The sequence below is a fragment of the Dendropsophus ebraccatus genome, chromosome 1 (genome assembly GCF_027789765.1).
Source record: "Dendropsophus ebraccatus isolate aDenEbr1 chromosome 1, aDenEbr1.pat, whole genome shotgun sequence".
Taxonomy (NCBI): Eukaryota; Metazoa; Chordata; class Amphibia; order Anura; family Hylidae; genus Dendropsophus; species Dendropsophus ebraccatus.
The window spans coordinates 227,438,621-227,452,708 of NC_091454.1; the positions used below are offsets into that span (position 1 = coordinate 227,438,621).

The 14,088-nt window shown below is 38.1% G+C and overlaps 1 protein-coding gene across 1 annotated transcript; it reads left to right on the top strand.

The window, feature by feature from the left end:
• The first annotated feature begins 1,655 nt into the window (after positions 1–1,655).
• Positions 1,656–2,606, top strand: LOC138785970 (olfactory receptor 5V1-like). The gene has a single exon (XM_069962507.1). The coding sequence runs from the start codon at positions 1,656–1,658 to the stop codon at positions 2,604–2,606; it is 951 nt and encodes a 316-aa protein (XP_069818608.1).
• The last annotated feature ends 11,482 nt before the right edge of the window (positions 2,607–14,088 follow it).

A 14,088-nucleotide genomic window follows, 5' to 3' on the forward strand; every position in this document is an offset into this window, starting at 1 on the left:
GCCGGGGCGGCAGAGAGGTTTAACAAAAAATAAAATAAAAATTGCTCCGGAACTCCCCTTCCGGGTTCCAGCTGGTGGGGGCCCCCTAGTGGTGGAGGCCCAGGGGCACGTGCCCCTTGTGCCCCCTCTTTAATCCGGCCCTGTCTGTACATGACTAATATGCACCTATATATGACCCAATGTGTAAAGGTCCTACTGCAAGCCCTATACACCAAACCAAAAGAAAGAGGGGATAACCCACCAAATATTAAGAAATATATATTGTTTTTCTTTTATTAGAATATATGTAGAGAAAATTGTTTACAAAAACACTTAAAAATAGACATTATAGGAGCTGACATGTAACCAGATCCCCAGAAGATTGGAGGTGGTAAATCATATTACACTATCAATATCCAACTATACAAATGTAGACAGAGTGTATATTATTGTTGATTTACACAGACAAAGCACTGGGCATTGGGCATATACTAAACACAATATGCACAATAGTGTGTACAGCATGTACATGTACTGTACATAGCCCATAGACATTGTCCTTAGTGCAGCGACCACCATACCACTCAACCGGGTGAGTGGTATGGTGGTCGCTGCACTAAGGACAAGATCTAGTTAACCCTGGCTACAACTCATGTTAAGCCTGGCTACATCTGTGTACATATACAGCCAAGCATACCTATATGTACATTATATATATATATATATATATATATATATATATATATATATATATATGTATATATATATATATATATATATATATATATATATATACAGATCAGCATATCATTATACATACAGCCATATATATATAACAGACCAAAAGTTTGGACACACCACCTCATTGAAAGTTTTCTGTATTTTCATGTAGTGCCATGCTATTCCATCCAGTTTTCATCATATATTTTTCAACAGGACAATGACCCCAAACCCACCTCCAGGCTGTGTAAGGGCTATGGGACCAAGAAGGAGAGTGATGGGGCGCTACACCAGATGACCTGGCCTCCACAGTCACCAGACCTGAACCCAATCCAGATGGTTTGGGGGGAGCTGGACCGCAGAGTGACGGCAAAAGGGGCCAACAAGTGCCAAGCATCTCTGGGAACTCCTTCCAGACTGTTGGAAGACCATTTCAGGTGACTATAGGCTCATCATGAGAATGCCAAGAGTGTGCAAAGCAGTAATCAAAGCAAAAGGCGGCTACTTTGAAGAACCTAGAAGACATATTGTATTTTCAGTTTTTTCACACTTTTTTGTTAAATATATACCGTAATTCCACATGTGTAATTCATAGTTTTGATGCCTTCAGTGTGAATCTACTAACTATATATATATATATATATATATATATATATATATATATATATATATCCAGCATATGTTTCGCTTTCCCCACTGCCTGGTTGCACTGGTGACTCATTTTAAGGCTGTTAGAAATCACTACCACCCTAAATCCTTCTCTTCTGAAGCCTTTGCCAACACGGACCTGCCGGTATGATACTCGTATAGAGGTTTTTTTCTTCCTATGTACATTATTTTAAATTTGGAAACATCTGATTTAAAATAATTTTCCATATTACAGACACGGCCAGGAATACAGGAATATAAACCTTTTGCACACAACAGGCAGATATTTTTGTTTTTTTACACACACTATGACAACTGCCTTTATTCAAGTACAGAATAACAAGACGGAGGTCACAGAGTTCTTTCTGTTAGGGTTTCAGTTCAGGCGAGAGTTAAGGCTTTTCCTGTTCTGTTTATTCCTGGTGGTTTATTGGCTGATAATATGTGGGAACCTCCTGATCATCACCCTGGTGTCCACCAGCAAGATCCTCCACACCCCAATGTACTTCTTCATCTCACAACTCTCCATCACTGACATCTTATTGACGACTAATATTGTCCCCAACATGCTCCACGTCCTACTGAATAATGGGGCCACCATTACTTTTATTAGTTGTATGACCCAGCTTTGTTTTTTTGGTACCCCAGAAGCATCTGAATGTCTTCTCCTGGCTGTGATGTCCTATGATAGATATGTGGCCATCTGTAATCCCCTCCGGTACTCCTCCATCATGACAAGTACATATTGTGTGATATTGGCCGCCATCTGTTGGCTTCTTGGATTTTTTAGTTCTTTGTCCTGCACAATAGCAACAGCAAAGCTAAACTTCTGTGGACCAAACACCATTGACCATTTATACTGTGACATTGCCCCTTTAATAGAACTTTCTTGTTCTGAAACCTCAGTTGTACAGTTGTTGACTGTTGTTGTAGGAGTTCCAATTTTATTGATCCCAACTACAATTATTATAGGGTCTTATACTTATATTATTTCAGCAATCCTAAGGATCCCGTCCAGTACTGGTAGACAGAAAGCCTTCTCCACCTGTAGCTCCCACCTCATTGTGGTCTTCATATTCTACGGGACTATATTCAGTGTTTATATTGACCCGACAAAAATAAAAAAGTTCACCATTAGTAAAATTCTCTCCCTGCTATATACTGTGTTTACTTCTCTGATAAACCCCATTATATACAGTCTGAGGAATAAAGACATAAAAAAAGCTGCACAGGGAACTCTTCATAAATGGGTCATCTAGTAAAGCATCTACTTGACATATTGTGCATGGAAACTGCTCATAGTGGAACTATAAAAGTGTACAAATTTCTTTTTAGGCTATGTTCACTCTACGTAAGTCTCCGTACGTAGCACGTTCCGTGAATGAGCGGCCGGAGACTTACGTAGTTTGCGTACAATGGAAAGTATACGATGTACGGCTGCACAGTTCACACTATGTACGAACTTATGCCCGGATCGTACGCGGCGCCGTAAAAAAATGAACCAGACCATTGTTTGAGGACGAAAATGCCGTAACTTACGGCCATAGCGTAACATGCGGTCCCGTACGTAGTGGTGATTTCTACATTTTTACACCTTTTTGTGCCGATCCAAAAGGTTCTGTGGGGTGTCCGGGGCTAGGCGAAGATTTCCAAGTAAAAGACCGCTGTCAGATCGCTACGTAGGGCGCTCGGGAAGAGTAAGTAGACTACGGGCGTAAGTTTGCGGTCCGTACGTAGCCGGCCGCAAGTAGCGTATGTCCCCGGCCGGACATATACGCAGTGTGAACATAGCCTTATAGTGTAATTATAGTGTATAGTGTAAGTAATAAAAATTTCAAATCATTTATATAAAAATGAATATATTTGGTATCACTGAATGTGGAATCAGCTACACTATTGAGTTCTTACATATGCAGTAACCTGGGGTTTGCTAGGTTAGCAGTGGGCTAGGGTGGGCTAGGGTGTACTTGTCACAGTGCCCATCCCCCGGTTTTACTGACACACAACTTTGAAAAATAGAAAAGGAGTAGGTGTGAGAATGGAGTCCAGTTCTTGAACAATTGAACCGTTTACTTAAAGCTTCAGTGCAAGACAGAAACATATATATATATATATATATATATATATATAAAACAGCTTGGCAATAATAGTAGTGATGACCTTTCTCCTTGTGGGCAACACAAATTAATTGAGTTGGGTACTTGAGGTATATAGGTTTAGATAAGGCAGTCTCTGTGTACTTTAGCTACTTGGAAGTTAGGGTTAAATTAGACTTGACTTGAGAAAAAGGCTACAGGGCTACCAAAGGGACTTATTAGTGGCAGAAAGCTGTCAGGGCGACTTGGTTTGTGGAAATCTTGATAAAAGATACCCGTACTTAAGGTTTGGATGAAATAGCACCTTCTGCCAGGAAGATCACCGAGTGTCGGTTCTTGTAGCACGTTCCCTGGGCTTGCACAATCAGGTATAGCCAGCCACTCAAGGTTCCCCAAGATGGAGTACTTTGGCTTTAGCTGCACTTTGCGCTCCTCCAGAGGAACCTCTGTTTATTGGAACATCCTGACTTGAACACAAATAGTCACCTTAGACATAGGTAAGGTTGTATCCCTGTATGGTAGTTTCCACACCTTTGGGTTAAGAGTTAAATAGTAGATTTGTAGGGATTCCTACAAGCCTACTTTTCCTAGAAATTCTCCAATATTGTATTTCCTTTTTTTGCTGGGCAGGTTGACCATTGTTAAAGAAATCTAAAGTAAAAACAACAACAACAACAACAATAATAATAATCATAATAATAATAATAATTCATTTTTTTATATTACCCTTTGTAAATGCAGAAGTGGATCAAGGGAAAAGTATAAATTGTTCCTTCTTATCTCTCATTCCTTGAGGTCTACTCCTGGCCTTGGCTCAAAAAAATAAATAACAATAACATGTATCTTAAAAACTAATTCTCCTGGACATAGTGAGGCCAAATATGTGACCATATGATGTCGCTATAGTGCTCCTCCTGGGTTGCCACACTTTTACCCATTCATGACCATGGGAGTAACTGTACATCCAATGCAGACCAGCATTGCAATGTAATGTAGCTGCCATCAGGCAATCACATAGTGAAATCCCCATGGTGGGGAAGTAAAATAAAGTATTAAAAAAAAACTCAAGTAAACCCACCCAAATAAAAATATTAATAAAGTACAAAACACACATAATCCTCATAATTCCCAGTGAAAAAATGAATGTAGAAAAAAAAAAAAGAAAAGAGTACACAAATTTAGTATCACCTCAGGCGTAAGAACACTGGCAATAAAATTACCATCTTTAAAACTCAGAACTGCATAGAGAAGTGATACACACAGAGCTAGAACTCCATAGTGAGACAGGTCAGATTTAAAAAATGGGCTCTGAGCCTTAAAGCGTACCGTACATTTGGAAAAACTTTTGGCATGTCAAGATTTGTATTGATAGAGATAACGAGCAGGGAGATGACTGAGCTGCAGTGCAGTCTTCTTCCGCTTAGTGTCAGTAAAAGAATCGGGCTCCATAGACTTACATTAGGAGCCCGACTTATCATGTGACACAGAGTCGGGAGAGGGCCACGCTTTTGCTTTTTGTGTTATATGTCTCTATGACATGTCAAAGTGTTTCCAAACCCCAGTGACACTTGTGGCACTTTTTGGACCAGTTCTGAGGAGGTTAATTTAAGTACAGCCCCAACCCATCATGCGGCATGGCTTGCATCATGACAGAGCACAGGACTAATGTCAGCCGTCCTCCTTGCTCTTCCTATCCCCACCACAATGTAATCCTTCCCCCACCATGCCTTACTGTAAGGACAGTACTGAGCCAGTGAATAGAAGTTGGTGAAGGTTGCACTGATGCCTGACTTTTTCAAAGTTTCTCTTACGTGTGCACAGGATCTTTGGAGCTCATTGGGTTGACCATTGGGTTCTTCTTCCCTTTTCTTAGGTAGGACAGCCAGATCTAGGAAAAGGCCTGGTTATCCAAAACTTATTCCATGTAAGAATTATGGAGCTTTGTTGTGTTATTGGAAACTTATAACTGGTTCCGGGATGGCGCTTGTAATCCAAATCCACTCTTGAACCGAAGCAAATTTTCCCATAAGAAATCATTGAAATACAGACAATTGGTTCCACACCCCAAATATAATGAATATTTATTCTGAATAACATGTAGAACAGATGAAACAAACAATGAGAAGCAGCAGAATGTGTGATATTATAAGTTTCTGTACAGTATAGCAATCAGCATGTGGTATATAATGTAAAATAACTGTATAACCCTGATAACACAGCAGCTGGATATGTGATATTTATGTAAGTTACTGTACAGTATAGCAGCATGTGGTGTATAATGTATAGTAACTGTATAACCCTGATAACACAGCAGCTGGATATGTGATATATAAGTTACTGTACAGTATAGCAGCATGTGGTGTATAATGTATAGTAACTGTATAACCCTGATAACACAGCAGCTGGATATGTGATATATGTTACTGTACAGTATAGCAGCATGTGGTGTATAATGTATAGTAACTGTATAACCCTGATAACACAGCAGCAGCTGGATATGTGATATATAAGTTACTGTACAGTATAGCAATCAGCATGTGGTGTATAATGTATAGTAACTGTATAACCCTGATAACACAGTAGCAGCTGGATATGTGATATAAGTTACTGTACAGTATAGCAGCATGTGGTATATAATGTATAGTAACTGTATAACCCTGATAACACAGCTGCTGGATATGTGATATATAAGTTGCTGTACAGTATAGCAATCAGCATGTGGTGTATAATGTATAGTAACTGTATAACCCTGATAACACAGCGGCAGCTGGATATGTGATATATAAGTTACTGTACAGTATAGCAGCATGTGGTGTATAATGTATAGTAACTGTATAACCCTGATAACACAGCAGCTGGATATGTGATATATAAGTTACTGTACAGTATAGCAGCATGTGGTGTATAATGTATAGTAACTGTATAACCCTGATAACACAGCAGCAGCTGGATATGTGATATATAAGTTACTGTACAGTATAGCAATCAGCATGTGGTATATAATGTAAAGTAACTGTAAAACCCTGATAACACAGCAGCAGCAGCTGGATATGTGATATATATGTAAGTTACTGTACAGTATAGCAGCATGTGGTGTATAATGTATAGTAACTGTATAACCCTGATAACACAGCAGCTTAATATGTGATATATAAGTTACTGTACAGTATAGCAGCATGTGGTGTATAATGTATAGTAACTGTATAACCCTGATAACACAGCTGCTGGATATGTGATATATAAGTTGCTGTACAGTATAGCAATCAGCATGTGGTGTATAATGTATAGTAACTGTATAACCCTGATAACACAGCGGCAGCTGGATATGTGATATATAAGTTACTGTACAGTATAGCAATCAGCATGTGGTGTATAATGTATAGTAACTGTATAACCCTGATATCACAGTAGCTGGATATGTGATATAAAAGTTATTGTACAGTATAGCAGCATGTGGTGTATAATGTATAGTAACTGTATAACCTTGATAACACAGTAGCTGGATATGTGATATATAAGTTACTGTACAGTATAGCAATCAGCATGTGGTGTATAATGTATAGTAACTGTATAACCCTGATAACACAGCAGCAGCTGGATGTTATATGTCTCTATGACATGTCAAAGTGTTTCCAAACCCCAGTGACACTTGTGGCACTTTTTGGACCAGTTCTGAGGGGGTTAATTTAAGTACAGCCCCAACCCATCATGCGGCATGGCTTGCATCATGACAGAGCACAGGACTAATGTCAGCCGTCCTCCTTGCTCTTCCTATCCCCACCACAATGTAATCCTTCCCCCACCATGCCTTACTGTAAGGACAGTACTGAGCCAGTGAATAGAAGTTGGTGAAGGTTGCACTGATGCCTGACTTTTTCAAAGTTTCTCTTACGTGTGCACAGGATCTTTGGAGCTCATTGGGTTGACCATTGGGTTCTTCTTCCCTTTTCTTAGGTAGGACAGCCAGATCTAGGAAAAGGCCTGGTTATCCAAAACTTATTCCATGTAAGAATTATGGAGCTTTGTTGTGTTATTGGAAACTTATAACTGGTTCCGGGATGGCGCTTGTAATCCAAATCCACTCTTGAACCGAAGCAAATTTTCCCATAAGAAATCATTGAAATACAGACAATTGGTTCCACACCCCAAATATAATGAATATTTATTCTGAATAACATGTAGAACAGATGAAACAAACAATGAGAAGCAGCAGAATGTGTGATATTATAAGTTTCTGTACAGTATAGCAATCAGCATGTGGTATATAATGTAAAATAATTGTATAACCCTGATAACACAGCAGCTGGATATGTGATATTTATGTAAGTTACTGTACAGTATAGCAGCATGTGGTGTATAATGTATAGTAACTGTATAACCCTGATAACACAGCAGCTGGATATGTGATATATAAGTTACTGTACAGTATAGCAGCATGTGGTGTATAATGTATAGTAACTGTATAACCCTGATAACACAGCAGCTGGATATGTGATATATGTTACTGTACAGTATAGCAGCATGTGGTGTATAATGTATAGTAACTGTATAACCCTGATAACACAGCAGCAGCTGGATATGTGATATATAAGTTACTGTACAGTATAGCAATCAGCATGTGGTGTATAATGTATAGTAACTGTATAACCCTGATAACACAGTAGCAGCTGGATATGTGATATAAGTTACTGTACAGTATAGCAGCATGTGGTATATAATGTATAGTAACTGTATAACCCTGATAACACAGCTGCTGGATATGTGATATATAAGTTGCTGTACAGTATAGCAATCAGCATGTGGTGTATAATGTATAGTAACTGTATAACCCTGATAACACAGCGGCAGCTGGATATGTGATATATAAGTTACTGTACAGTATAGCAGCATGTGGTGTATAATGTATAGTAACTGTATAACCCTGATAACACAGCAGCTGGATATGTGATATATAAGTTACTGTACAGTATAGCAGCATGTGGTGTATAATGTATAGTAACTGTATAACCCTGATAACACAGCAGCTTAATATGTGATATATAAGTTACTGTACAGTATAGCAGCATGTGGTGTATAATGTATAGTAACTGTATAACCCTGATAACACAGCTGCTGGATATGTGATATATAAGTTGCTGTACAGTATAGCAATCAGCATGTGGTGTATAATGTATAGTAACTGTATAACCCTGATAACACAGCGGCAGCTGGATATGTGATATATAAGTTACTGTACAGTATAGCAATCAGCATGTGGTGTATAATGTATAGTAACTGTATAACCCTGATATCACAGTAGCTGGATATGTGATATAAAAGTTATTGTACAGTATAGCAGCATGTGGTGCATAATGTATAGTAACTGTATAACCTTGATAACACAGTAGCTGGATATGTGATACATAAGTTACTGTACAGTATAGCAATCAGCATGTGGTGTATAATGTATAGTAACTGTATAACCCTGATAACACAGCAGCAGCTGGATGTTATATGTCTCTATGACATGTCAAAGTGTTTCCAAACCCCAGTGACACTTGTGGCACTTTTTGGACCAGTTCTGAGGGGGTTAATTTAAGTACAGCCCCAACCCATCATGCGGCATGGCTTGCATCATGACAGAGCACAGGACTAATGTCAGCCGTCCTCCTTGCTCTTCCTATCCCCACCACAATGTAATCCTTCCCCCACCATGCCTTACTGTAAGGACAGTACTGAGCCAGTGAATAGAAGTTGGTGAAGGTTGCACTGATGCCTGACTTTTTCAAAGTTTCTCTTACGTGTGCACAGGATCTTTGGAGCTCATTGGGTTGACCATTGGGTTCTTCTTCCCTTTTCTTAGGTAGGACAGCCAGATCTAGGAAAAGGCCTGGTTATCCAAAACTTATTCCATGTAAGAATTATGGAGCTTTGTTGTGTTATTGGAAACTTATAACTGGTTCCGGGATGGCGCTTGTAATCCAAATCCACTCTTGAACCGAAGCAAATTTTCCCATAAGAAATCATTGAAATACAGACAATTGGTTCCACACCCCAAATATAATGAATATTTATTCTGAATAACATGTAGAACAGATGAAACAAACAATGAGAAGCAGCAGAATGTGTGATATTATAAGTTTCTGTACAGTATAGCAATCAGCATGTGGTATATAATGTAAAATAACTGTATAACCCTGATAACACAGCAGCTGGATATGTGATATTTATGTAAGTTACTGTACAGTATAGCAGCATGTGGTGTATAATGTATAGTAACTGTATAACCCTGATAACACAGCAGCTGGATATGTGATATATAAGTTACTGTACAGTATAGCAGCATGTGGTGTATAATGTATAGTAACTGTATAACCCTGATAACACAGCAGCTGGATATGTGATATATGTTACTGTACAGTATAGCAGCATGTGGTGTATAATGTATAGTAACTGTATAACCCTGATAACACAGCAGCAGCTGGATATGTGATATATAAGTTACTGTACAGTATAGCAATCAGCATGTGGTGTATAATGTATAGTAACTGTATAACCCTGATAACACAGTAGCAGCTGGATATGTGATATAAGTTACTGTACAGTATAGCAGCATGTGGTATATAATGTATAGTAACTGTATAACCCTGATAACACAGCTGCTGGATATGTGATATATAAGTTGCTGTACAGTATAGCAATCAGCATGTGGTGTATAATGTATAGTAACTGTATAACCCTGATAACACAGCGGCAGCTGGATATGTGATATATAAGTTACTGTACAGTATAGCAGCATGTGGTGTATAATGTATAGTAACTGTATAACCCTGATAACACAGCAGCTGGATATGTGATATATAAGTTACTGTACAGTATAGCAGCATGTGGTGTATAATGTATAGTAACTGTATAACCCTGATAACACAGCAGCAGCTGGATATGTGATATATAAGTTACTGTACAGTATAGCAATCAGCATGTGGTATATAATGTAAAGTAACTGTAAAACCCTGATAACACAGCAGCAGCAGCTGGATATGTGATATATATGTAAGTTACTGTACAGTATAGCAGCATGTGGTGTATAATGTATAGTAACTGTATAACCCTGATAACACAGCAGCAGCTGGATATGTGATATATAAGTTACTGTACAGTATAGCAATCAGCATGTGGTGTATAATGTATAGTAACTGTATAACCCTGATAACACAGCAGCAGCTGGATATGTGATATATAAGTTACTGTACAGTATAGCAATCAGCATGTGGTATATAATGTAAAGTAACTGTAAAACCCTGATAACACAGCAGCAGCAGCTGGATATGTGATATATATGTAAGTTACTGTACAGTATAGCAGCATGTGGTGTATAATGTATAGTAACTGTATAACCCTGATAACACAGCAGCAGCTGGATATGTGATATATAAGTTACTGTACAGTATAGCAATCAGCATGTGGTATATAATGTAAAGTAACTGTAAAACCCTGATAACACAGCAGCAGCAGCTGGATATGTGATATATATGTAAGTTACTGTACAGTATAGCAGCATGTGGTGTATAATGTATAGTAACTGTATAACCCTGATAACACAGCAGCTTAATATGTGATATATAAGTTACTGTACAGTATAGCAGCATGTGGTGTATAATGTATAGTAACTGTATAACCCTGATAACACAGCTGCTGGATATGTGATATATAAGTTGCTGTACAGTATAGCAATCAGCATGTGGTGTATAATGTATAGTAACTGTATAACCCTGATAACACAGCGGCAGCTGGATATGTGATATATAAGTTACTGTACAGTATAGCAATCAGCATGTGGTGTATAATGTATAGTAACTGTATAACCCTGATATCACAGTAGCTGGATATGTGATATAAAAGTTATTGTACAGTATAGCAGCATGTGGTGTATAATGTATAGTAACTGTATAACCTTGATAACACAGTAGCTGGATATGTGATATATAAGTTACTGTACAGTATAGCAATCAGCATGTGGTGTATAATGTATAGTAACTGTATAACCCTGATAACACAGCAGCAGCTGGATGTTATATGTCTCTATGACATGTCAAAGTGTTTCCAAACCCCAGTGACACTTGTGGCACTTTTTGGACCAGTTCTGAGGGGGTTAATTTAAGTACAGCCCCAACCCATCATGCGGCATGGCTTGCATCATGACAGAGCACAGGACTAATGTCAGCCGTCCTCCTTGCTCTTCCTATCCCCACCACAATGTAATCCTTCCCCCACCATGCCTTACTGTAAGGACAGTACTGAGCCAGTGAATAGAAGTTGGTGAAGGTTGCACTGATGCCTGACTTTTTCAAAGTTTCTCTTACGTGTGCACAGGATCTTTGGAGCTCATTGGGTTGACCATTGGGTTCTTCTTCCCTTTTCTTAGGTAGGACAGCCAGATCTAGGAAAAGGCCTGGTTATCCAAAACTTATTCCATGTAAGAATTATGGAGCTTTGTTGTGTTATTGGAAACTTATAACTGGTTCCGGGATGGCGCTTGTAATCCAAATCCACTCTTGAACCGAAGCAAATTTTCCCATAAGAAATCATTGAAATACAGACAATTGGTTCCACACCCCAAATATAATGAATATTTATTCTGAATAACATGTAGAACAGATGAAACAAACAATGAGAAGCAGCAGAATGTGTGATATTATAAGTTTCTGTACAGTATAGCAATCAGCATGTGGTATATAATGTAAAATAACTGTATAACCCTGATAACACAGCAGCTGGATATGTGATATTTATGTAAGTTACTGTACAGTATAGCAGCATGTGGTGTATAATGTATAGTAACTGTATAACCCTGATAACACAGCAGCTGGATATGTGATATATAAGTTACTGTACAGTATAGCAGCATGTGGTGTATAATGTATAGTAACTGTATAACCCTGATAACACAGCAGCTGGATATGTGATATATGTTACTGTACAGTATAGCAGCATGTGGTGTATAATGTATAGTAACTGTATAACCCTGATAACACAGCAGCAGCTGGATATGTGATATATAAGTTACTGTACAGTATAGCAATCAGCATGTGGTGTATAATGTATAGTAACTGTATAACCCTGATAACACAGTAGCAGCTGGATATGTGATATAAGTTACTGTACAGTATAGCAGCATGTGGTATATAATGTATAGTAACTGTATAACCCTGATAACACAGCTGCTGGATATGTGATATATAAGTTGCTGTACAGTATAGCAATCAGCATGTGGTGTATAATGTATAGTAACTGTATAACCCTGATAACACAGCGGCAGCTGGATATGTGATATATAAGTTACTGTACAGTATAGCAGCATGTGGTGTATAATGTATAGTAACTGTATAACCCTGATAACACAGCAGCTGGATATGTGATATATAAGTTACTGTACAGTATAGCAGCATGTGGTGTATAATGTATAGTAACTGTATAACCCTGATAACACAGCAGCAGCTGGATATGTGATATATAAGTTACTGTACAGTATAGCAATCAGCATGTGGTATATAATGTAAAGTAACTGTAAAACCCTGATAACACAGCAGCAGCAGCTGGATATGTGATATATATGTAAGTTACTGTACAGTATAGCAGCATGTGGTGTATAATGTATAGTAACTGTATAACCCTGATAACACAGCAGCTTAATATGTGATATATAAGTTACTGTACAGTATAGCAGCATGTGGTGTATAATGTATAGTAACTGTATAACCCTGATAACACAGCTGCTGGATATGTGATATATAAGTTGCTGTACAGTATAGCAATCAGCATGTGGTGTATAATGTATAGTAACTGTATAACCCTGATAACACAGCGGCAGCTGGATATGTGATATATAAGTTACTGTACAGTATAGCAATCAGCATGTGGTGTATAATGTATAGTAACTGTATAACCCTGATATCACAGTAGCTGGATATGTGATATAAAAGTTATTGTACAGTATAGCAGCATGTGGTGTATAATGTATAGTAACTGTATAACCTTGATAACACAGTAGCTGGATATGTGATATATAAGTTACTGTACAGTATAGCAATCAGCATGTGGTGTATAATCTATAGTAACTGTATAACCCTGATAACACAGCAGCAGCTGGATATGTGATATATAAGTTACTGTACAGTATAGCAGCATGTGGTGTATAATGTATAGTAACTGTATAACCCTGATAACACAGCTGCTGGATATGTGATATATAAGTTACTGTACAGTATAGCAATCAGCATGTGGTATATAATGTATAGTAACTGTATAACCCTGATAACACAGCAGCTGGATATGTGATACAGTATTTATGTTACTGTACAGTATAGCAGCATGTGGTGTATAATGTATAGTAACTGTTTAACCCTGATAACACAGCAGCAGCTGCATATGTGATATACTGTATAAGATACTGTACAGTATAGCAATCAGCATGTGGTATATAATGTATAGTAACTGCATAACCCTGATATTACTGCAGCTGGATATGTGATATATAAGTTACTGTACAGTATAGCAGCATGTGGTGTATAATGTATAGTAACTGTATAACCCTGATAACACAGCAGCTGGATATGTGATACAGTATATACGTTACTGTACAGTATAGCAGCATGTGGTATATAAT